This window comes from Drosophila kikkawai, chromosome 3R (genome assembly GCF_030179895.1).
Source record: "Drosophila kikkawai strain 14028-0561.14 chromosome 3R, DkikHiC1v2, whole genome shotgun sequence".
In the NCBI taxonomy this organism is placed as follows: domain Eukaryota; kingdom Metazoa; phylum Arthropoda; class Insecta; order Diptera; family Drosophilidae; genus Drosophila; species Drosophila kikkawai.
This window is the reverse complement of record NC_091731.1, coordinates 27,221,535-27,245,071: the sequence shown is the minus strand read 5'-3', so window position 1 is coordinate 27,245,071 and position 23,537 is coordinate 27,221,535. Positions and strand designations below refer to the sequence as shown.

Here is a 23,537-nt window from a genome sequence, read left to right as displayed (position 1 = left end):
TTCAGCAAGAATCGAAAGAAGAAAGAAACCGAAATGAAAACCAATACCAAAACCAAATCGTAGGCGTAATCGGAACAATGAGTGCCAACTTGGCTTGGGTTTTTCATTACTCAATGGGATTGAGTTTTTCCCCTGCCAATTGGACAGTTCAAATAGTTTGCTGAGTTCACTTGTCAAGGAATTGACAATTGCAGCTGCCTTGGCTTGCCGAAACTGAAACACTAAAAGAAGTAGAGTCGGAGTCTTGTGTATGCATCATGGTCGTCTGTCTCTGTTTCTGATCCAACGACTTCTGGAGAGGGCGCACGGAAACCCACACCTACATGTAGCCTAGACACACCTGAGTGTGGGTGAGAGTCGAGCGTTCAATTGGGTATTATGTCAAGCTCTTGCTCTGCTGCTCTCTCACCTGTTGCGCGCTCAGCTGACGCTGAGAGTAAACCCACCTGAAAACCAGTTACCGTGTACCCGTGTGGTGAGTTGGCCTCCTCCAGTGGAGATCCGATCCGTGCCGCTGGAGAGATCAGTTCGTGGTCGTGCTTGAGACGGAGCGGTTGGCCCGTGTGTGTGCGAGCGCATTGTAGTTACCGAAGTATCCGCATAACGTGGCCAGATAAGAAGATATAACCTTTTTCTTGCCGGGTTGGTGCTAATCTCCGTTTAACGAGTATCCGTGTGCGTGTGTCTGTGTGTTTGATTTATGCAAATCTCCAGCTTTCTTATTGAACAAACACAAGATGTGGAAGTGAAATACTCGGCGATCGAGAAGAAAAGAGAACCACAGCCGAAAACATTCCATTGAAAATACCAAAAACGAGTTTTCTCGCCGTCTCACTCTCCTCTTCAGTGGCTGTTATTTGCTTTCTGCCATTTGCCATTTCTACATAAAAGGAGTGAGAGTGAAATGTGAAATGTCAGTGCAAATAGCCACTGACTTTTACAATGACGTCACTGGCCTCAAAAACAAAAACACTTTGAATATAAATATAGAAAAATAAAAGAATTAATTGCGGCAGGCCGCTGCCCGCTGTCTAATTGCCTTCAAGCTAACTTGGCCAAAAAGGCTGCGGATCGCATTCTGCGGTCTGCAGCCGTTTCCAGTTGCTGCCGTTGGAACCGGTTCAAATATTTTCGCTATTGCAATTTGGGTCTAAGGTTTTTGCTGCCGCCGTTGCATTATGGCGCATTGCATGAGCATCGACTGCCTGGCATACACACTGCACTACGGTGCCCATAGTACCCATAGATCTCTTTCCTAGAGCCCCTCGATCCGCAGTGGCCTTTGTTTTTGGGCCGTTGCTGGTTTATTTGCCTAGTTTCTTGGCTGAATGGTGAGAAGTAAACAGAGTGCTGTTGCTGCTACTGCTGAAACTTCCAAAAACGAAAGATATTTATGAGCTGGTCTCGGGCTGGGTTTCAGTGGGTTGTATGTCCAAATTAAATATGCTAAATAGGATTTTCATATCGTAAATTGTATCTTCAGGGATTTCCGAAAGTCTAGAGCGTAAGGCTCAGAGGCCCAAAACAAAAGACTTGGACAACAAACTTGTGCAAGAGTTTACGGGGGAGTTTACACGGGAGTTTTTGTATTTTGAAACTAAAATGATTTATAAACGTTTTATGGATCAAGATTTGTTAAATTAAAATGTTAATCAATTTGTTAAGAAAACTACAAAAAAGGTAGTAAAATAAGAAGTACTAAAATCAAGAGCAAAGTTTTTTCATTTAAATAAAAATAAATGGGGTTATTCTTAGCCAATTTTCCTACAACTCACTTAGAACTTAAAAAGCTATAACCAGCTCACATGCACTGGCATTTATGAAGCTATACATTAGTATTTATTTCTAGATATATCACAAAAACTCCCCTTAGTTCCAGGGCTTTAGATCAGCAACAACTTTTCACCTAACAAATCACTGAACAAATCGGCTGACAAAATACAGGCACTTGCCACTTGAGAGATCATTATTCAATCGACTTTCAACGGAAATGACAGCATTTGGGGTTACCAAACCGAACCAATGACAAGTCACAGAAACCGCTGTGCCAAACAAATGTCGTGTGAACTTAGCTAACCGCAAAGGAAAGCCGAAAAGAGAAAACTCAGTGAACAAAAGTCAATAATGAGCTATCGAGGGACCGAACGTATTTGTAATTAATTTAATTCCGCATTTACAGAAGATCACCTTAAGTTAACAACCATAACAAGTGCAAACGTGTGAGAAAAAGCTTAAATCAAAGCAGAAGAAAAACCAAAAACAGGGAGAGATAAAGTAACCAAAATGCAAACGTGTAGAAGGAGAAAAGCCGGAGGCCATGCAGCCTCCGCGATCCCGTGGAGGAGCCTCTGCCTGGCCACTCTCTGCGGACTGCTGCTGCTCGGCATTCAAATTGAGCAAGCGGCGTCTGCGCCCGCAGGCGAGGATTCGGCGGCGGCCACAACAGCAGTGCCAATGCTGGATGCCACAACAGATGCACCAAACACATCAGCCTCATCCACAACAATTGCCGTAGAACAAAGCAACAGCAACAGCAGCAGCAGCAGCAGCACTGAGGCAGCGGATGGTTCAACGACTTCCACGACGACAACAACCACTGAGGCGGCCAACATATCGAATACGTCCGAATCCGAAGCTGGTGAGTCTGAAAAGCCCAAAAGCCATGAAAATTATAGATGCCGGTTAAACGCGACGACGCTCCACTAGACGAGAGCCATCTCAACCCAAGCTCTCGCCAGACACTTTAATCTCACCTCAGCCGCAATCAAATCTCGGTCTGTGGCTCTGGCTGTGGCTGTGGCTGTGGCTCAGAGCCACCAATTAACGCCGTGCCGGTGCGTGACTTCTGGGCCGCCCTTTTTAGCCATTCCATCTCGATTTGTAAGCCATTTCTCCATAATTATTTTCCGATTCGGTTAAATGGAGCGCACAAAAGAAATTTTCGTTTGGATTAATGACTAGAAGAATATTTTTGGGGGAGAGTGGGATATTTGTATATGAGCAGTTTCCTGTTGAATTACTTAGTTAATTGAGCGGTATATCAAAGTGAAAATCTGTTAAGAGTTCCCTTTAGGCTATAGTTGAGGAAAAGCTTCCTCAGGGTTAATAATATTACAGGTTTTGAAAAGAACAGTTTGATACCAGAGGGAACTAGAAGCTTCTTATGTATATTATGAGATAAAACAAAACCCAATGGCTATTACAAAATTATTATAAATCTATTAAAAAACGTTATGTAGCATTTCTTGAGGTAAAGATTGATTAGTGAATATAAAAGAGTAGAGTTTAAAGTTTTATTAACTTATTTGCCTTAAGTTTTCTAGAGCAATATCTTCTGTAAAGAAAACACCATACAAAATAAAACATTTTCAGTCACAATTTAAAATGTGCCCCACTGGAGAGAAATTAATCTTGTAATTACTTAGAACATTCCAACATGCCGCTGATCATTATCAGAGACAATGAACTTTCCTACACGTGCTATATCTCTTCAATGAACATCTGCAGTGCAAAAGTGAAAGGCTTCATTGTTCGGTGTTTTGTCAAAGTCAATCCAGTTTTGTTTAAGGAAAAAATTAGGTTGCCAGTTTAATGACCGAGTTCTTGGCTGTAACAGTTTTATGATTAGCCCGACTCTTCATGTTTTGGCTTTAATGTCAGCTGCACATCAAACGCTACACATTGCAGGCTGGCTCGTAAAACTTCAATTTGTCTTGTTTTCGTTGGCTTGTTACCCTTTCATCTTGTTGGTTCAATGATGACTCGATAAAATGGGGCCTAGCAGGGGCCACACACAGCCCCAGATCGATACTGGGGAAGGTGTATTGTAATAAACGGGGCCTGGCTGCTATAAATGCCATGGGGAAGTTAACGAGATCTAACAACAATCATAGAGCCTAGCTTAGCCCTCACAAATTACTCAATTTAAATGCAAAGCAGCCACAGTCATGACTCATGCCCTTAACCTACGTACCCAAAGCCATTTTGTGTGAGCCTCGGTTAATTTTGGGAGTTGGCATTTCGACGCCAACGTGGAACATGTACCCAGAAAATTAGCAAGAAATAATAAATAGCAATTATTCATTGGACAGATTTGATAGATGAAACACCCACAGCCAAAGTTACGCGAAGACACCACACCTGATGCCTGATTACCTTTAAATATGGGAATCTCGTGAATGGAGCTGTTAATTAATTAGGCGGCGAGTGGGTAGCAAAGGCGACTTGTTTTTTGGATTATGTAATTAAAACAAATACATATATTTACAAATCAATAATTGAGCAAGACTTTAGACAGTTGACAAACGGGTTTAGGCTATAGTTAAAGCAACTGAAACGAGTCAGTGGATTGACAAATATAGAAACCTCACTAAACTATATATATAAACCTATTCCTTGTGAACTTTGGTAGATATTAAAATTTTTTAATTGGCTTTCCCTAATGACTTTTTCCAATCAAAATTCAATATCACTTAAAGCTCAATGTCTGGGAGGGAATCTCCCGGTTTTATCGACCTTTTTTTCACCGCATGACAGCCAACTTGTTTTGTGGAAAACCCACGGCCAAAAGAAACGCTCAGGGGCCGGCTAAATTCAACAAAGTAACACTAATGAGTTGGAAAATTGCACACCGCAGCTGGCTGTTGTTGTACTTGAAAGTCGAGTACGTAAATCATTTATGTTAATTTTCCGTTTTGCGGCCCCAAACGAGTGCTAAATTATGGCCTTGATATGACGCGGTTAGCTAAAAAATAAAAATAAATATCGCAGTGAAGAAAAAATCCTATTGAGCAATTTTCAATGCGTTGGCATTGCAAGTCAGTCCCTGGACTGCACTAAATGGTTTGCCAAAAATAAATAAATATACATACATATATTTCCACGAGGTCTCTTGCACAATTGGCACGCATCACGAAATCTATAAAATTCAATAACGTAAATAACCCAAGTCCCCAGTAACGACCTCAATTAACAAGCAACTTGTCTCGGCTCACTTTCTTCAAGGGAAAACCTACAGCAGCGTTAAAGTGGTTGAAAAAATAATAATATATAAAAATGGTAAATGAAAAATGGAAAAGACAGAGTGACCTGCTATTATGCGGACTTGTTGATGGTTTATTATTTTTACAAATCATAGCAAAGTGAAATTTACATATTTCTGGCACGATTGTCGTGAGTTTTTTTTTTTTTTGGTATCATCTCAACTGTGAGAAGCTGACGAGGAATGACAAGTTAACATTAATGCGAAAATAAAACATCAAGTTTTGCTGAATGGAATATAAGCGAGAGTCTGCCTCAGAGGTGCAACTTCAAGTTCGTTGCCTAAGTCTTTTGTTTGCTACTCCCATGTGATCACCCCTTACCCCTTTACCCTACCCCTTTACCCTCCACATTTTCTTGTTTCTTGTTTATTTACCTGTCTGATGTTTTTGGCTTTTATTTATTTATTCGCCCGCGCAAACATGAGAAATTCTGCAGAAAAAGGCAAGCGTCAGACAAGACTTTTGTTTTCGCAAGATTTTCAAGGATACAGACTCCAGTCGAGAGTGTGAGAAATCCATGGATACCACAGAAATACATACATACATGGGCTATTTTTGCCAGAGGGTGTGGCAATTCGGTGCGTGATTTCTGACCCAAACCACTGGACCCCGAAGCGAAAGGGGTTCATGCTCGATTAGCTGGCGAATTTCTGGCGACCGCTATAATGAACCGATAAGTAAAAGTAGCTTAAAAAGGCTTTTCAACCGGCTAGCTAGCTAGTTCGATCGCAAAAAGAAAGAAAAAAACACGTCAAGTGTTATGTGTGGAGTGACAAACACAACAATGACAGCAACAACGCGAAGCGATTGTTAATTGTTGGCCGTTAGCCGGTGGGCTCTTTTTTTTTTGTTGCTGTCACCGGCTGTTATTATTATTATTATTATTGTTAGTGGGGCTTTGTACATTGACACCCAGCACACAGCATCCAGACGCGTGAAAGTGCAGACAGAGACAATTAACATTTTGCCCATAAATAAGGCTTTATGGATGTTCCGAACTTTGGCATACACATCACTTATGGGTTTTGAACTCTGAGTGGGTTTTCCGCGCCAGATTTGTGGGCTTTCTCCGCCTTGAAATCTCCCATCCAACAGAGAGAGAACCAAACGGGTTGAGCAAGTGAAAACCCGGCCTGAGCCTGAGCTCAATCCTATTTATGTCAGGGGCGCAAATCAAAATACATAAATGCAGCCTAATTGTAACTTGTTTGAAATATGCATTGAGCAATGGCATCAATTCCACTTAGAGAATCATGCAATTCCTGCCCCAAACCCCTCTCCGGTCTAGACCTGCGTCGACTGTCTTGAATTTTTACAATTAGATAATTTTTTTTCGTTTGCGAGTATGTTTTTCTCACCGCCTTGCATTTCGAAAAAAATGTAGCACAGAAAGGCAATGTGCGGCTAATTAATGCATTTTAATTGCAAATACTTAGCAGACAGTGTGTGTGTGTGTGAGTGAGTGTGCGTGTGTGCTGTGGCAATTATCTGTGCCATTGAACGGTGCCGAGAGCCGGAGAGAGAAGGAGAACGTGGACAGGAAGTCCCAGCTTAGAGCGGGAGCAGCCACTGAAAGAATGGAAATTAATCTAATGATATGTTATGAATAACTTCTACTGTTAGGTGTGCTAAAACATTAACTAAAAGGGGGGGATTACAGGTCATTATATAATGGGAAACCTGATGAAGCAGCAGATGAAGAGGGGTCTTTAACCTCGAGTCACAATATCAAATCATAGAGTATCTTATCATAATTTTTATAGTATTTTAAAGCCAGTTTTTAAGTTTAGATTAAACGAATTAAAGCATATAATATTCTCTCCTTAAAACCCTTAAACTAAATTTGTAATATGTCATTATCTGTTTCATTGTAAACAACCCAATTCAGGTGACTTCTCAGTTAAATGTTTTTCTGTTTGCTCAAAGTTAACACCCTCTTACCCTCTGGTATATTATATCTCCTTGTCCATCGTCTATTTCGCTAGCTTGTGCCATTCAATTGACCTTCAATTTCCAACGCACTTAGCCACAAGTTACAAGTTGGCTAGTCAGCAGTGCACAATACGTTCGCTCACTTGGCTAGCTCCAATTCCAATTCCAAGTCCAATTCCGAATCTCAATCCAAACTCCACTTCCAATTCGATTTCATGGCCGGCCAAGCAACTCGCATTCACCTGGCACAACTGGCAAAGAGCGTGTGTTATGCTGGTGTCATTCCATTGAGATTCGGATACAAGTACAGAGATACAGATACAGATACAGCAGCAAGTAGTGCCGGCTAAGTGGCGTTTGCGTTGTGTTTAGTCATAAGTATTGTGGTTAATAATACTTCTGCCAGAGGTCTTTGTCTCGGGCTCCTTCAGCTCGAACACCGGAATGGACAATGACACGCGCTCTTGGCAGCATTTGAAACGTGTTTTGTTTCGGCATTAGATGCGCCTCCTCCTTCAGCTGTATATGCCGCCCCCTTTTTGCAGCCGGGTCAAACAGCATTTTTGTTGTTGCTGCCGCTGAATGTTGGGATGCACATGAACTTTCGAGTTGAAAAAGGTCAAATACTGGCTATGGTTGGGAAATAGTTTTGCTTTATTGCCGAAGACAGTGTCTTCCCCTCTTTGGGTCCGTTAATGATATCGTTGTGGCTGTTGTTGTTTTTATGGCGCTGAGGAATTTTACCCTATCAGAGATTACTTACCTGACTGACTTTCATATCTGTTCTATGTTTCTCTTTTCGGGGGACGGTGCCTCCCTCTCTCTTTTGTGTCATTAGCCAGTGCGATAGAAAGGCCGATAAAAGGCCAAGAACCATTTGGGTTGGCTGCCAGCTCAGTTACTTGCAATGGAGATGAGTTTACGATAAAGCTGGGTACATTTTCGCCTTTGATTATGTATCATAATGGAACCGCCCCGAAAAAAAATCAGGAAATAAATCATTCTTAAAATGATCGCTTTGAGGCCTTGCCATCAAAAATGTATGAATGAAAGTATGATCTTTAAATTCAATACAACGGCGGCAACATTGAAATTTAACACTTCGTTTCACACAAATTTCCATATTCGCCTTTTGTGGATTATCATCTTTTTGGTGCGGACAAAGGCCGCGCAATTTCATTAGCGTCGGCAAATTTCTAAAACAAATACAATAGGAAAACCTCCGAGCTCTGGCTTTAATTAAAACAAAAATATAATCAAAATTAACACCCTAAAGAGAGGCAAACGGACTCGAATGCAGGCAACATCATCGTCGTAAATTGCGTAATCAATTCGAATTTGTTTATAATTCGAAGCCAAAACCGGACCACAGCCAACAGCAGCTGCACATAATACGCCGAATATTCGAGTGTATTCATTTCGGATTCATGACACACTCTCAGGCATGACCGTTACATTGCCCAAACCCCAAAATGGAAAGCCCTTTCGGGTCCCCTTCCCTGTCGATCAGAGCCCAACTCTATTCCCCGTTTTATATTGTTTGTTGACACTTTTTGCGCATTACAAAACTCGGCCAATCGAGCCCCGCTGGCTGGTTGGGATCAGAGGCGTGGGCATGGCATGGTCATTAGGCGGTGCGCACTATGGAGCTCCACTTCCGGTTGGCTGCGTTGCCACCACACCACGGGACTATACTCTTGTCGGACGGAAATCGAAGAAAAGAATATCAAAGCGGGAGGAACGGAACAGAATAATTACTGGTGGGGGGGCAGTGTTTATGGGTCAAGTGTAAGATGGCCTTAATGGGGGCCACGATTCCCAAGAACAAGGTGTAGAGGAAGAAATTTAATCCATTATGGGTGCTTACCAATATAATTATCTAGATTTTTCAACTGATTAAGTAATAATCATTAAAAAATCAGGCTTACAGTGTCAGTGCATACAAAGTTACAAGTTATATTATTTTTTAACGTAATAATGTGGAACGGTGTGCCAAAGTTATCTTCCTTCCTTGTTTTATTCAAATTTTGATATAAAAACGTATGTTACATCCAAGCGGTAATAAACAACAGTAAACCCTTAATCAAGGTTTCATTAGACCAAGAAAACCCCCCATATTCCACCACATTTATCGCACATTTCGAGGCGATATCAGCCCTAGGATCAGTGATAGCCCTGCCCCCGAAGAACAGCTAACAAAGACATCCGGTTTGCATGCAACACTCCATGGCAGCTTGTCGATTCTAAGCACATCAGTTGCGTACCGGGCTCCCCTTTGGATCTCGGACTGTGACTGCTGCTGCTCATTTGTTTGTTTGCTGGAGCCGCAGAACGTGCGGCGACTTAGAAAAACCGCAAATGAGTTCGAACTACCGGACAGCAGTTTTGCATTTCTGCATAAGTGGCCTGTCTTCGGGTGATTGTTTGCGGTAGTGTGGCGATGGCGGTTGTGGCTGGCATATACAGAATATGTATTGTATATACATATAGCTGTATGTATATATCATAATCAAGCTGACCGGCTTGGCGTTGAGTCATAAACTATGCTAATCCGAAAACCCATTTTGCATGGCGAGCAGCAGGAACAAAAGCGATCCAAGTTCGTTGCCTGAGTCTTTTGAATGCACTCGCTGAAGTTGGGGATGAAAACGCAAGGAAAAAACTTGCATAACGGAAAGGCAGACCACCAAACAAGTCCCATCTTTCTGCAGCATGTACCCGATCTTGTATATAAATATATATACGTATATATATTCATACATAAATTGAAGAAGCCTGGAAGAGCGCTTAACGAGTGCCAGTGAAAAATGAAAATCAATGACAGTAAAAGACAAATTGTGCGCCAAGTAAAAACAGACAATGCCCAAGGAGTGGGAGCAGCAGCACCAGGAACCTCGAACAGCTCGGGTATTATAAACGACTAACCGTGACAGCAAACAGCCCGTCGAGGAGTCCCAGAACCAAGAGCCAAGAACTGCAATGGCAGACCTAGCTGGAGCTGTAGCTGTAGCTGTAGCTGGAGCTCGACTTGGTGCTGGAGGCTGGCAGCGGCTGCGGCAGCATAACGAACTAAAATTCAAGGTTCATGTCAGTAACCCTAAGCTCTGGTCCCGACACAACAATAAAAGCAACAGCTAAAACATAAAACACACACATAAAGATGTTCTCTCTTCGTATAGAAATCAGCTAGGGTCTCTTTCTCCCATTCTCTCTGCAGACTAACGAACCGAGCCAAGTTCTGATAGGTTATATACCCTGACTTTTAAGAGGTGTCTATCTATTCGAACGAGGGATTTATAGAGTGCAAAGAAAAGTGTATAAATAAATCAAAACTTTTAAGCTGGATTTATCCATAGAAGAGGGTTATTGGCTGCCATTAATCTACCATATCTTGTCTAAATTATTCTGTAAATCAAACGCATTTAGAATGTCTGCAGAGGGTATTTACATATCGCAGCTTTTCTTTAGTTGTAAAGATTTTTAGCGCTAAATTGGCGTCCGTTGCATGCCGACTCCGACTTGGACTCCGATTCTGTGGCTGTCTCTGACTGTCTGGCTGTCCGACTGACTGACTGACTGCCTCCAAGCGTCGAGTACCACAGTAAATTTCAGTTCTCCTTTCTTATTGGAGCGACGACAACTGTTGCGTCTGCGAAAAAGCGTTCAGTTCAGTTCAGGGACCAGGTACCAGAGTCCGCTTTAATGCCTATTACCACGCATGCATGACAGTCCCCATCGGGGGCTGCCCTCTCTCTTCACCCACACTCCCGGCAGGCCTGTCTAGGCGGAGGACTTGACTGGGTAAGTGCCGTCCCCATGGGGTCGCATTCTACTCCGGTTCGTCCCCCAGCCGCGGCGTCATCCATGAGTCAGCGGCGGCGGCCATGTGGCGGCATGTGCGTCTCGGAAGGGCTATTTACCACTCCGAAGGGAATGATCGAGTGCTCGAATGCGTTGAAAATTGCAGCTGAGCCCCATTTCGTAGTTATTACTGAAATGGAACTAAACTGTCTTCAAAACACTCGAATGGAAATTTTTGAAATTCTTTTGGCAGGCAGGGGCAATCAAAGATCATTATGTCCCAGCTAAATGAATATTGATTGACTAATTTTCAAAATTGGATGATGAATCGCTTCCCCCCAAAAGCCTCTTTTCGTTTAATCCTAAACTCCCGGCTTATAAGATCTATTCTTGCCTCGATTTCCTCTCGAAGTTCAAGTGCAGCAATTAGCAATCAAGTTCAAGTTCCCATTAATGAATTAACTCTTAATTGAATGTTCCTGCGAACATAGCCTGGGATCCCAGCCGAGGCAATCTTGTATCTCTTGGCCAGCCCAAAAGCAAGTCAAGTGTTTTTGTGTCTGTTTTATAATACACAAGACTTAAAGACCCCCTTACTAAGGTCGTCTTTTATTTATGACATGAGCTTTGGGCCCCGAAGCCAGGCCCAAAAACAAATGTAATTATATAAGCGAGAGGAGAGACTGAAGAAAATCACAAAAGAACAACATGTGAGCCCCAAAAGAAAAAAGAGCTTTACAAGTGGGGAAAAAGAAGCAGGAAAACCGAAGAGAAACAAGAATTATATCATAAAAGATGAGGCTTGCCAGATATTTTGGCCGAGGCTTGTCTTCCAAGAATGGACCGCGCTCGGCCGACCTATGGATGATGATTCAGCAGCCAGAAGACACAGGCAGACGGGGCTTAATGAATACCTTGCAGATTTTGGGGAATTGATGCTGCGGCAAAAACAGAAATTTCGTTTCGATGATGGCGTTGCGAACGACGATGATGATGATGAGACGCGTGAGATATTTCCAATACGATTTACGTGGTTTCCGCTAGAATGGCGCAAGAATTTCGGATTGCCAGTTACCGTAAATGTGGGACAAAGCCTTAGAGTTTGTTTACCTCTAAGGTGACTCAGTTTCGGAACTTAATTCTATACATAACCTTCCTTAGCCTCACATAAACTAAATTAATCTAATAAAAGGTCATCCTTTCTATTAATTTTTCAGAGATAACTACTATGCTGCCCATCATGGACTCCTCGTCCAGCGTGAGTTCGACCAGCATTGAACCGATCACCTCTACGGAGCCCACGACCACGCCGCGCCAAGAAACGGAACAGCAGATGGTCTTCTCGCACACGGAGCCGGACCAGAGCCACATCCAGCATATACCGCTGCGGGATGAACACGCCGAGAGCAGCGGCAGCGATGATGCCACCACTGAGATGCTTCGCGAACAGCAGCACCAGGAGAGCGAGCAGCAGCAAAACGAGCTCAATCAAATCTCCAATGAGCAGGACGATGTGGTCAAGGATCTCAACAATTTCCGACATCCGGCGACGCTCATAACGGCCAGCAACAGCAACGAGAACGGCGAAACCGAGAGTGACAAACGGGTTGAGACGACAACAGGTACTCCTCCTCCAGCAACGTCCAACAGTACGACGCCGGCAGCGCCAACAACAGCCAGCACGGAGGGTGCGGTGCCGAGCGAGCGCGAAGAAGATCCCTATCATGTGCATATACTGTCCGAGAATCATGATCGCCTGGCCGAACACGAAGATTATCAAATGCTCTCGACCAGCACCGAGGAGTCGACATCCAGCATGGCCGGCATTGTTGTCAGCCAGGAGAACAAGGCAACCGCTGAGCCATCAGCAGCGAGCGAGTCTACATCCACATCCACATCCCCGGCCCCATCTACAGGCACATCCACAACCACATCGCGAGCACGCGCCATGCATATGAATGAGCCAGAAAATGAAACAGGCACCACCATAATGCCGGAGAGCGAGTCGGGCCCAGTGATTAACATTGTTGAAGGACAACACACACATCAACAGGAGGAGGAGGAGGAGCAGCAGGAAAAGAAGTCAGAGGAGACACTGAAGAGCAAGGAGCCAGAGTCAGAGAGCCAGAGCAGCTCCACCACCGAGGCCACTGTCACCACCACAACCTCTGAGCCATCGCCATTCGTGGCCTTCGCTGGCGAGGGTCGATCGGCGAGCGGCGGCGATGATGTGGAGCTGTTCCTGCACCACAATGGCTCCACTCATGAGCAGCTCATGGATCTCAGCGATGTTGACATGGATGAAGATCAGAACGGAGGCAGCAGCTCAAGCAGCAGCACTAGCACCAGCACAACGACAACGACCACTGTCCAGCCGGAAACGGAAATGCCCAAAATTGTGGAGATCACAGCCAGCGGGGATACCATGCAACGCGAGTGTCTGGCCAACAACAAGAGCTATAAGGTAAGTAAGCTAATCTTAATATAAACTTAAGATCTGTAAAGATCTTATAGGACCTTAAAGAAGATTTGTTTAGAAAAAAGTACTAGAGAATTTTACAGAATATTATTGAATTTTTAAAGGCTTTCAGATGATATAACACACCCTCAACTTCTTTTAAATTTGCACTTTATAAAAACTGGAAATAAGTTTATTTGTTAGTGGAAGCTAAAAAGTTTATGACAATCTGCACCAACGAGGAAGTTGCTTCGAATTCACTGGTCCGAATAATTAAAACTTATGAAATCATTCGATCTGTTGCTTAATCTGTTATCAGGTCTGTGCTAGATTTCATTTAAATTATATAAAACTCGTATTCTAAGCAGTATTACCCAGCTAGAGGCAAGGCCACAAAGATGCAATAATTCTAGGTTTAAGACATACAAATTAAAGTCTAAATTCAGGCTAAAATGACACCTTATCGAAGTAGAATAGTATAAGTCAGGCGTAGAGAAAGCCACTGCCAAACGCCTCCATTTCTACGTCTGCCTGCCCACTTCCTGGCACGCAACTCAAATTTTGCCTTGTCGTCACCTGGATTGCATAATGGCAACGAGTTTGGTGCTCATAATGAAACCGGTCAGACCCAGACCCAGAGTCAGGCTCACGGCAGCCTCCGGCGCAGCTGCGCTGCTCTCTGCACTCCGAAAAAAAATAAAGCACCAAAATATTCGGGGAGTTTTTCCCGGCTGCCTGCTCGCCCAGGCGGCAATTATGCAAATATTTTTGCGCACCTCAAAATTAACAGAAAAATGCACGAAAAAGGCAAGCTGAACAGGGAAAATTCCAAGAAATTGCTGGGCTGTGATTGATGTTGACATCGCGTTGTCTGTGGCCCAGCCCAGTCCCACACACCACCACCCTTGAGCCATCATCATCATTACAATGTGACAATTGCCGGCATTTTAGATAAGTCATTGGATACATTTTTATAAATAAGAATGATTTGCTTGAACGGTGGTGTTCATCCTTATCTCTTGGCCAATTAACAGCCATCGGTCAGTTTGAAATTTCAATCAATTGTTTCAAGTCTTTGTGCGTCTGTCCAACTGTGACGTGTTCATCAAACGTTGCACTCCGGTCCGCATAATGGTGTCCAGTCATGAATGCCATATCTCGGCTTGCATCGGCTGTCCGTTGATATACAGACTATATATATATATCTGCAAATTGGTGGATGTGGCTGGAGCTGGGCCTGCAGCTGGCACTACTTACTGATCAACCCATTTTCCGCTGTAATGCCCCGACTCAGGGTGTTGATTTTGTGTTAATTAAACGAGCGAGGGCTTTTCCTTTATGGAAATACTCTAACAAATAATTAAATTTATAAAACCTATATTTAAATTGTAATATTACAATAGAAAAACTTAATAGAGCAAGGCAGAGCATTTAATAATTTCTGATATTTTTATGAAACTAAGCTTCCTCAAGAAGAGCATTCCCCCTTCGGCTTGGCCCACTTCTCATCTTTTTTTTTTATTAATATCGCTTTTCTTAATCTTTTAAATTGTTTGTGTTGTAGTTTTCATAATCGAGTTTGCGGTTGGCTTCGATATGAAATAATTTTTGCTTTCACTTTTAATGAATTGTTGTCGGCAGTTGGACGGCCCTCCTCCTCACCCTCCCACCACCTCCTCCGCCTTCCCCTTTCTGGGTCTTTGTTGTTGTTGGATTTTATTTTTTATAAATTGCCATCGATTGGCGGACACGTGCAACATGCCAAGCCGCATGCCACAAATGTTTTTCAAGTGAGCAGCCAAATAGTTAAAAAAAATAATCAAATAAATTGCACAGTTTACCAAGTGTTTTCTCGGTTTTCCTTTTCAAGTAGTTTATGGTGCCAAAGTGGGCGTTATTTGGGGCGTTGCTTGGGCTTTATATCCGCCAAGACTCTGAAGTTCACAAGAATTGTGCTCATTAGCTGCCATTAGGGAAGGGCGAGACGGCTGGGGGACTTGAAACCATTAAAATATTACTGGCCATAACAAAGGGGCGTGAATATTTGCACCTGAGAACCCCGGTAAACGCTTTGGGAAACTCAGCTTAAGCCTACAGAAGGTTCTTAATTAAAAAAAAACTCCAACTTCCTTTGAGGGCTTCGTCGAAATATGACATATTTGGTTATTGGAGCACTTCGCAGAGAGCAGGAAATCTCTGGCCATGATTACCTTCAGTCAACGGGCCGGATGATTGATGAGCTCCACTCCACTCACTTGTTTAGTTAGCTGTGCAAATTGACGTAATTTCTTGCAAATAGCTTTCACACAGCAAAAAAAAGCGGAGGAAATGTATTTTGACAACAAAAAAAAAGTGGGTCACTAGGTCGATCTTTGGCAATTACCGGTACAATTTGCGATTGTTCTTAGGCCTTTTGATCAGCGAATATTGGTGTAATCTGCGGGTTTCCTAAGATAGTGAAAGTCGTGATCATTGTTTGGCAAATAATTGGAAAAGGGAAAGAAAGAAATGAAATGTGGCTGCTTAAGGTAATCTGAACCAAAGAAAAGTCGAGGTTTACATTTTCTTTTGTATTTCTAGCTTAGAATTTAGGGCCAGCTTTAGTCTCTTTTCCCTTAAGAAGGTTAATAATAATATATTATATTTCAAGAATCTTGACTTAAACAACTCTTAAACATTTCCAGCACGGCGAGCTGATGGATCGGGATTGCGATGAGAAATGCACTTGCAACCGCGGCGACTGGATGTGCGAGCCACGCTGCCGGGGACTGAGCTATCCCCGCGGCAGCCAGCGCAGCATGGCCAATCCCAACTGCCGGGAGAAGGTCGTGGAGGAGGACGAGTGCTGCAGGATAATGGAGTGCAGTGAGCCGCTGCTGGAACCCACAGTGGTGACCTCAGAGGCAGCTGTTCCCTCCACGGAAAAGACCAGTGTAGAGGTGGCTGCAGTGACCATGCCCCCAGCTGATGACGAAGGTGAGTGACGTTGAAGATGAGCTCTAGTCGTGGCTTTTTGTGGCTTTGCCGTTGTCGTAGATAGCTTCTGTAGCATTCCCTATTCATGCCAAAATTTGCTAGCCAAGCTTTCTAACATTTGCCGTGTTCTCTGTGCCTTCCATATACACATGTCCCATCCCGCTGCTCACGCCCATCGCCCATTGCACCGCCACCGTCACTGCCACCACCACCTGCCACACATTGCAGCCACGCCCAAGCCGCGCACCGACTGCCATCACATGGGAAGCATCTACAAGTTCCGGGAGCGTCTAGAGATCGGCTGCGACCAGATATGTCACTGTGCCGAGGGCGGCGTGATGGACTGCCGGCCCCGCTGTCCGGAGAGGAACCACACGCGGGCGGATAAGTGCGTGTACGTGAAGGATCCCAAGGACGTGTGCTGCCAGCTAGAGCTGTGCGACGTCACCTTGGACGACCACGAGCAGCAGCCAACTCCCGCTCAGAGCAGCAACAACGAGGAGTCCGGCGAGCACAACATCTTCGCCTTCCAGGAGCAGGCTCGCGATGCTGGACATGCTACGGCTAGCTGCACCTTTAAGGGATCCGAGTACGAGGTGGGCCAGCAGTTCCGCGACGGCTGCGAGCAGTTGTGCCTCTGCAACGAGCAGGGAGTGCACTGCGCCAAGCTGGAGTGCCCCTCGAATTTTGGCTTGGATGTCCAGGATCCGCACTGCATCCGCTGGGAGCCGGTGCCGGCAGACTTCAAGCCCTCGCCGCCCAACTGCTGTCCGGAGAGCATGCGCTGTGTGGACAACGGCACCTGCTCATACCAGGGCGTGCAGGTGGAGAATTGGTCGCCAATTCCCGCCAACCTAACAGGTAAGAGCGTGGCTCAATCACCTACATACGCTTCTCCCTCGATCACGGCTTCTCCTCCCCGACCAGGTTGCGACCAGCATTGCTACTGTGAGAACGGACGCGTGGAGTGCCGGGCGGCCTGTCCGCCGGTGCCAGCTCTTCCGCCCGCGGACCTGCCCTGCCATCCGGCGCTGGCTCGCCTGCTGCCCATTCCCGACGACGAGTGCTGCAAGCACTGGACCTGTGCCCCGCAATCGCCCAAGGCAGGACCTGCTGGACAGGAGCAGGAGGAGGAGGCCACGCAGTCCTCGATCCCAGCCAATGGTAAAGACAGATGCATGGCCACAGAGTAATCCCCTTTCTGGGACATTGCATGCAATTTACATCCAATCGCTTCATTCTTCACTCCCAAAAACAGTTTTTAGTTTGATTTGTTTATTATTATAATTATTTTATTATTATTTTGTTTGCTTCTATTTAATTTGCTTAATTGATTGACTGCGCTTTTGCTACTTTTTAAAGTTATCTCTGATCTCACCATCACTTTTTATGGCGCTGACATGCTATTTAATTTCGTTTTACTTTGTTTTTATTTTCTACGCTCATCACAACCAATTTCAATATTGTTATTCACGCTATGCATTTTGTAAATAATCAAACTACAAAACCAACAACCAACCAACCAACCATCCAACATGCAACCGATAACAGAAACTACAACCACGACAGCGACAATAGCGACAAGTACAGGCGGCAAAGTGCCCCAGATCAGGAAGGACGAGGACAAGAAATCCTCTCCAAGCGCCGGTGCCTTCTATCCCACCTTGGACGGCAAGCCACCGAAGGCAGTCGGAGGCCTGGGCATCTTCGAGAAGCCGGAGAAACCCGAAAAGGGTCATAAGAAGGTGCAGCACCAGCACAACCAGCAACAGGAGCAGCAGCAACATCAGAACGATGTCATTTTCGATGGCGATCGGCCAGAGGAGCAGGAAGGTCCCTTGCCACCGAACGGCGGCTTTGTGCCCTTCCAGTTCGGCCACCAGCATCCGCATCAGCAGCAGCACCTCGGGCCCTATGGCTTCTACAATCCCGTGAAGCCCGTTTACGAGGACTATAATCCCTATGAGCCGTACGACATCAATCCCAATGGCACGCCCCAGGGCAAGCCGCCACCGGTGCCCACTAGTCAGTCGGATCTGTTCAACATATTGGGTGCCGATCAGCCCAATCATCCCGGCCATCCTGGGCATCAAGGCCACCCGGGTCATCCGGGACCTGTTCCTATTCAGGGACAAAAGGACAACCACAACCTGCACCAGCAAGTCAGAATAGAGCAGATACTGCAGCATCTGCAGCAAACGGTACCTGGAGGACCACCGCCGCAGCAACATCAGATTCCGCCGCAGCAGCAGTCACAACAGCCCCAGGTGCCGGGTCACTATGTGCCCATTGTGCATAGTGGAGTGCCTCCGCCGCCGCCAGGACATGGAATTGCCATTGTAGATGGCCAGCCAGTGGCTTACGAGAGCTATCCCGTGATTCCAGGCCTAGGCGTGCCTCCGACCACGCTCCACCAGCCGCAGCACACAACCCCACAACAGCACCGCCAGCAGACCATCCTTCCCAGTTCCAGCACCACCTCAGGACTCTCGACGCAGGCCAGCGAGCACAGCTTGCACCAGAACCAGGACAAGTTGACCAAGCAGCAGCCGCAGCAGCCAGGTTGATTTAACTACATATCCTAGATCTCTAGAACCCTCGATCTCCTCTACTCTGCTCAGCCCTCCAAGTACCACCACAGATACACTGCGACAGGTTTCTACTGTACTAACTGAGACTACACCAACAATTACAACAAAAGACACACACCAAAGCCACAACAACACCCGCAACTCACCAAGCACCTACACCTACACCCTCATTTGGCACACAGACCATCCATCATTGTCATGCTTGCAGCTAATCCGCAACTCGAGCGATTTCCAAACGAAATCCGTTAATAGATTTTGGGGCACTTATTACTAAAACCACACTAAATACTAACTAACTAAACCAAAGCCAGGAATGGACAAAGGTTGATCACCGTGGGAAGACTGTGGAACTTACTGTGTTTATAAGCATAATTATATTAGCAAAAACCTTAGCAACAACTTTAGTTATTAAAGTTTTCAAATATAAAACTGTTCGGCTTTAAAATCAATCTTCTTGCTTATAAACAATAAGTTACACCCACTATCAACCCCACAGATGATTGACCCTAACACAGTTCCTAAATCAAATTAACTAAAAATCCTCTTTAAATTCACCCAACTAGGAGCAGGCAATCTGCAGCCTGACATTGAAGTTCACACCCTGGAGGCCATCGATCCGCGCAGCATCCGCATCGTCTTCACCGTTCCACAGGTGTATGTGAATCTCCATGGACGAGTGGAGCTGCGCTACACGAACGGACCCAGCAACGATACCACCACCTGGGAACAGCAGATCTTTGCGCCGCCCGAGGACCTGATTGCCACCTCCCAAATGGAGTTTGATCTACCCATGCTGGAACCCAATTCCCTGTACAAGGTCAAGATCACCCTGATCCTGCGTGACCTCAACTCGCAGCCCACAAGCAGTGTGTACACCGTGAAGACGCCACCTGAGAGGACTATTACGCCGCCACCTCCATTCACCGACTACAGGCCAGACTTCCAGGATATCTTCAAGAACGTCGAGGATCCCGAGCTGAATGTTAGCGAGACGAATGCCTCCTGGCTGCAGCTAACCTGGAAGAAGCTGGGCGATGAGCAAATGGAGTACGTTGATGGTGTGCAGCTGCGCTACAAGGAGCTGACGGGCATGATCTACTCCTCGTCGCCCCTGATCCATCGCACCCTCACCAGCTACACCATCCAGAACCTGCAACCGGATACGGGCTACGAGATCGGACTCTACTACATCCCCTTGGCCGGACACGGTGCGGAACTGCGTGCCGGGCACATGATCAAGGTGCGAACTGCCCCGAAGATCGATGTCTACGGTTTTGATGTGACCGTCAACGTCACTAAGGTAAAGACCCAGAGCGTAGAGATCTCCTGGAATGGAGTTCCCTATCCGGAGGACAAGTTCGTGCACATCTACCGGGCGATCTACCAGAGCGATGCCGGCAAGGAGGACTCCAGCGTGTTCAAGGTGGCCAAGCGGGACAGCACCACAGGAACCCTGATCATGGATCTCAAGCCGGGCACCAAGTATCGTCTCTGGCTGGAGATGTACCTGACGAACGGCAATACCAAGAAGAGCAACGTGGTCAATTTCATCACGAAACCAGGTGGTCCGGCCACCCCAGGCAAGACTGGTAAGTTGGGATGATTAAGTGGTGTGTTGTGGTTTTCAATTAAGATTTTTCTCTTTGAAGTCCGCCAGTTTTTCGAACGAATCCTTCGGGGATTTAAGTTATTTGGTAAAGAAAGAAAATATCAGTCTTAAGCAGTAGAAAAGAAGCTTAATTTTTGATATCACTCATTAACTCAGCATAAACAAATAGTTGAATATTTTAAAAACATTATAGAATTAGCTAGAGAGCTTAAAGTTATAGTAACAACTCAATTTTTATACCCTTGCAGGGTATTATAATTTCAGTCCGAAGTTTGCAACACAGTGAAGGAGACGTTTCCGACCCCATAAACCATATATATTCTTGATCAGAATCAACAGGGGAATCTTTCTAGATATGTCAGGAAGAAATCGATTTTTTGGTCATTTTTGCAAAATTTTATAAGGGGTTACATCATTAAAATTTTTGATTTTGATAAAAAATTGAATTTTCAAAATTTTTAAATAAAGTATGCAGATTTATTAACTGTAGAAAATCTTGCACAGAACAGTTTTCCGATTTAAAATTAATGCTCTTTTGGCCGAGCTATGATATTTTTAATTTTAAAAAAATCAAGAAGTTTTTTAATATAAAAAATCAGATTTTATAACACAAAATAATATTTTTCTAAGTCAAGGAATCATTTCCGACCCCATAAACCATATATATTCTTGATCAGCATTAACATGCGAATCTTTCTAGACATGTCCGGAAGAAATCGATTTTTTGGCCATTTTTGCGAAATTTGATAAGGGGTTACATCATTAAAATTTTCAAAAATATCAAAAAATTTGAATTTTTTTAAATTTTAAATTTGGTATGCAATTTTTCTAGGCTTATAAAAACTAACACAAAACCGCTTTCCGAATTGAAATTAATGCATTTTTGGCTTATTTATGATATATTTTAATGTAAACCTGCAAGGGTATACAAACTTTGGCTGGCCAAAGTTAGCTTTCTTTCTTGTTTACAGTAATTTCCACAAAATTAATTCATTTGATTTACTTCAACAGGCAAACTCCTGACGGCGGGCACAGACCAACCCGTGGGCGATTACTACGGACCTCTGGTTGTGGTTTCCGTGATTGCCGCCTTGGCGATCATGTCCACACTAGCCCTCCTCCTGATCATCACCAGGAGGCGAGTGCACCAAACGGCATCGATTACGCCACCACGCAAGAGCGACGCAGCCTACGACAATCCCTCGTACAAGGTGGAGATCCAACAGGAGACTATGAGTGAGTTCAGCCTTCTGAAAGCCTCCAAAAATTTTAAATATTTTAATTTTACATCTATTTTGCAGATCTGTAACTGACTCTCGATGCCCCTCCAAAAACAACTAGTTTAAAGACAGATTCTTGTAAATATTTAAAGAGACAGAAACGGAAGATAACTCAGTGTCAGTGTAATAAGTAAAGAACCTGAATCAATCAGATTAGATCAGAGAAGGATGAGATATAATTATGAGATACTTTCTGAAGCCGGCGCAAGATCAAAAACAAATTAATTCAATTCGAAATGGCCGCCATGTTGTATGTAGTGGTTAAGTAATCTAAAAAAGGAACACACATCTTTTGTTAAACAATTTGTGACTTGTGTAAATAGAGAGAGAGTGAGACAGAAGGTAGACATCAAGATCCCTATGGAAGGACGAACTAATTGTGGAAAGCTCCACAACTGAATTGGCCTCGCTCGCCATGGCGCACGGATTCTTCTAGCGATTTCGAAATGCATACGAGTTTAGTTAGTTTAACTTGTAAATTTTAGCTTTACACTTATCGTAATTAAAGGGCGCGTCTGCAATGCTCCGATCTACCCGACAGCAGCAACAACATCAGCAATATTTGGCTCAAACGATGCGTTCTTCAATTAACAGTCCATAAATATTTAAATTAGTTTGTAAAACGTACAGAGATATATATGTAAAGCTTATGTATGAATGTATGGATAAATAAAGAAAAAAAAAATAAAACATTAAAAACAAGAACTTCTCAAGTTTTATAATATTTAGAATACACTTTAGAAGTTTGCTTTCTTGTCAGGGAGAGATTTTACAAAAAGGCTTTTTGGGAGAAGAATTTCTCTATCTCTCAGTTAGTGAGATGCCATTTTGTCCCATTAATGAAAAATAGCTAGATGAGCATCACTGGTAGTTAGTGATTTTCCATTTTGTCCCAATAATGCAAAATAGCTAGATGAGCATCACTGGCAGTTAGTGAGATGCCATTTTGTTCCAATACGGCAAAATAGCTGGATGAGCATCACTGGTAGTTAGTGAGATGCCATTTTGTCCCAATAATGCAAAATAGCTAGATGAGCATCACTGGCAGTTAGAGAGTTGCCATTTTGTCCCAGCAATACAAAATAGCTAGTTGAGCATCACTGGCAGTTAGAGATGCATTTTGTCCCAATAGAGCATCACTGATGCAGAAGAGCATTCACTGATGCAGATGAGCATCGCTGATGCAGATGAGCATCACTGATGCTGATGAGCATCACTGATGCAGATGAGCATCACTGATGCAGATGAGCATCACTGATGCAGATGAGCATCACTGATGGATGTGAGCATCACTGATGGATGTGAGCATCACTGATGGAAGTGAGCATCACTGATGGAAGTGAGCATCACTGATGGAAGTGAGCATCACTGATGGATGTGAGCATCACTGATGGAAGTGAGCATCACTGATGGATGTGAGCATCACTGATGGATGTGAGCATCACTGATGGATGTGAGCATCACTGATGGAAGTGAGCATCACTGATGGAAGTGAGCATCACTGATGGAAGTGAGCATCACTGATGGAAGTGAGCATCACTGATGGAAGTGAGCATCACTGATGGAAGTGAGCATCACTGATGGAAGTGAGCATCACTGATGGAAGTGAGCATCACTGATGGAAGTGAGCATCACTGATGGAAGTGAGCAAAACTTTTCATTCAAATTGGCCGTTTCCCAAACTGGGGTAACAGGCGAACAGAAACCAGCAGCAAGCAACCGAAAACTGGTATAAACTGTTATAAAAACATTTGGGCAAAAACAATAATTGGTATAAACTGTTATATTTCATTTTATGCATTTATACCTATTTGTTGCCGACAACAACAGCTTATGGCAACAACAACC

General features: G+C 44.3%; 1 protein-coding gene across 5 annotated transcripts; it reads left to right on the top strand.

Annotated features, from left to right (window-relative positions):
• Positions 1-539: 539 nt before the first annotated feature.
• Positions 540-22,384, top strand: sas (stranded at second). Of its 5 annotated transcripts, none has more exons than XM_017176161.3 (10): positions 540-675; positions 2,180-2,638; positions 11,993-13,239; positions 15,918-16,209; positions 16,438-17,070; positions 17,137-17,373; positions 17,761-18,771; positions 19,364-20,389; positions 21,421-21,645; positions 21,711-22,384. In XM_017176161.3, exons 2-10 carry the CDS (start codon positions 2,284-2,286, stop codon positions 21,716-21,718), a joined length of 5,034 nt encoding a protein of 1,677 aa, XP_017031650.1. In that variant the 5' UTR covers positions 540-675; positions 2,180-2,283; the 3' UTR covers positions 21,719-22,384. The 5 variants fall into 5 exon arrangements, with proteins under 5 accessions (XP_017031650.1, XP_017031649.1, XP_017031652.1 ...); XM_017176160.3 differs by having other exon boundaries at positions 543-642; XM_017176163.3 differs by lacking the exon at positions 17,761-18,771 and having other exon boundaries at positions 543-642; positions 21,711-22,382.
• The last annotated feature ends 1,153 nt before the right edge of the window (positions 22,385-23,537 follow it).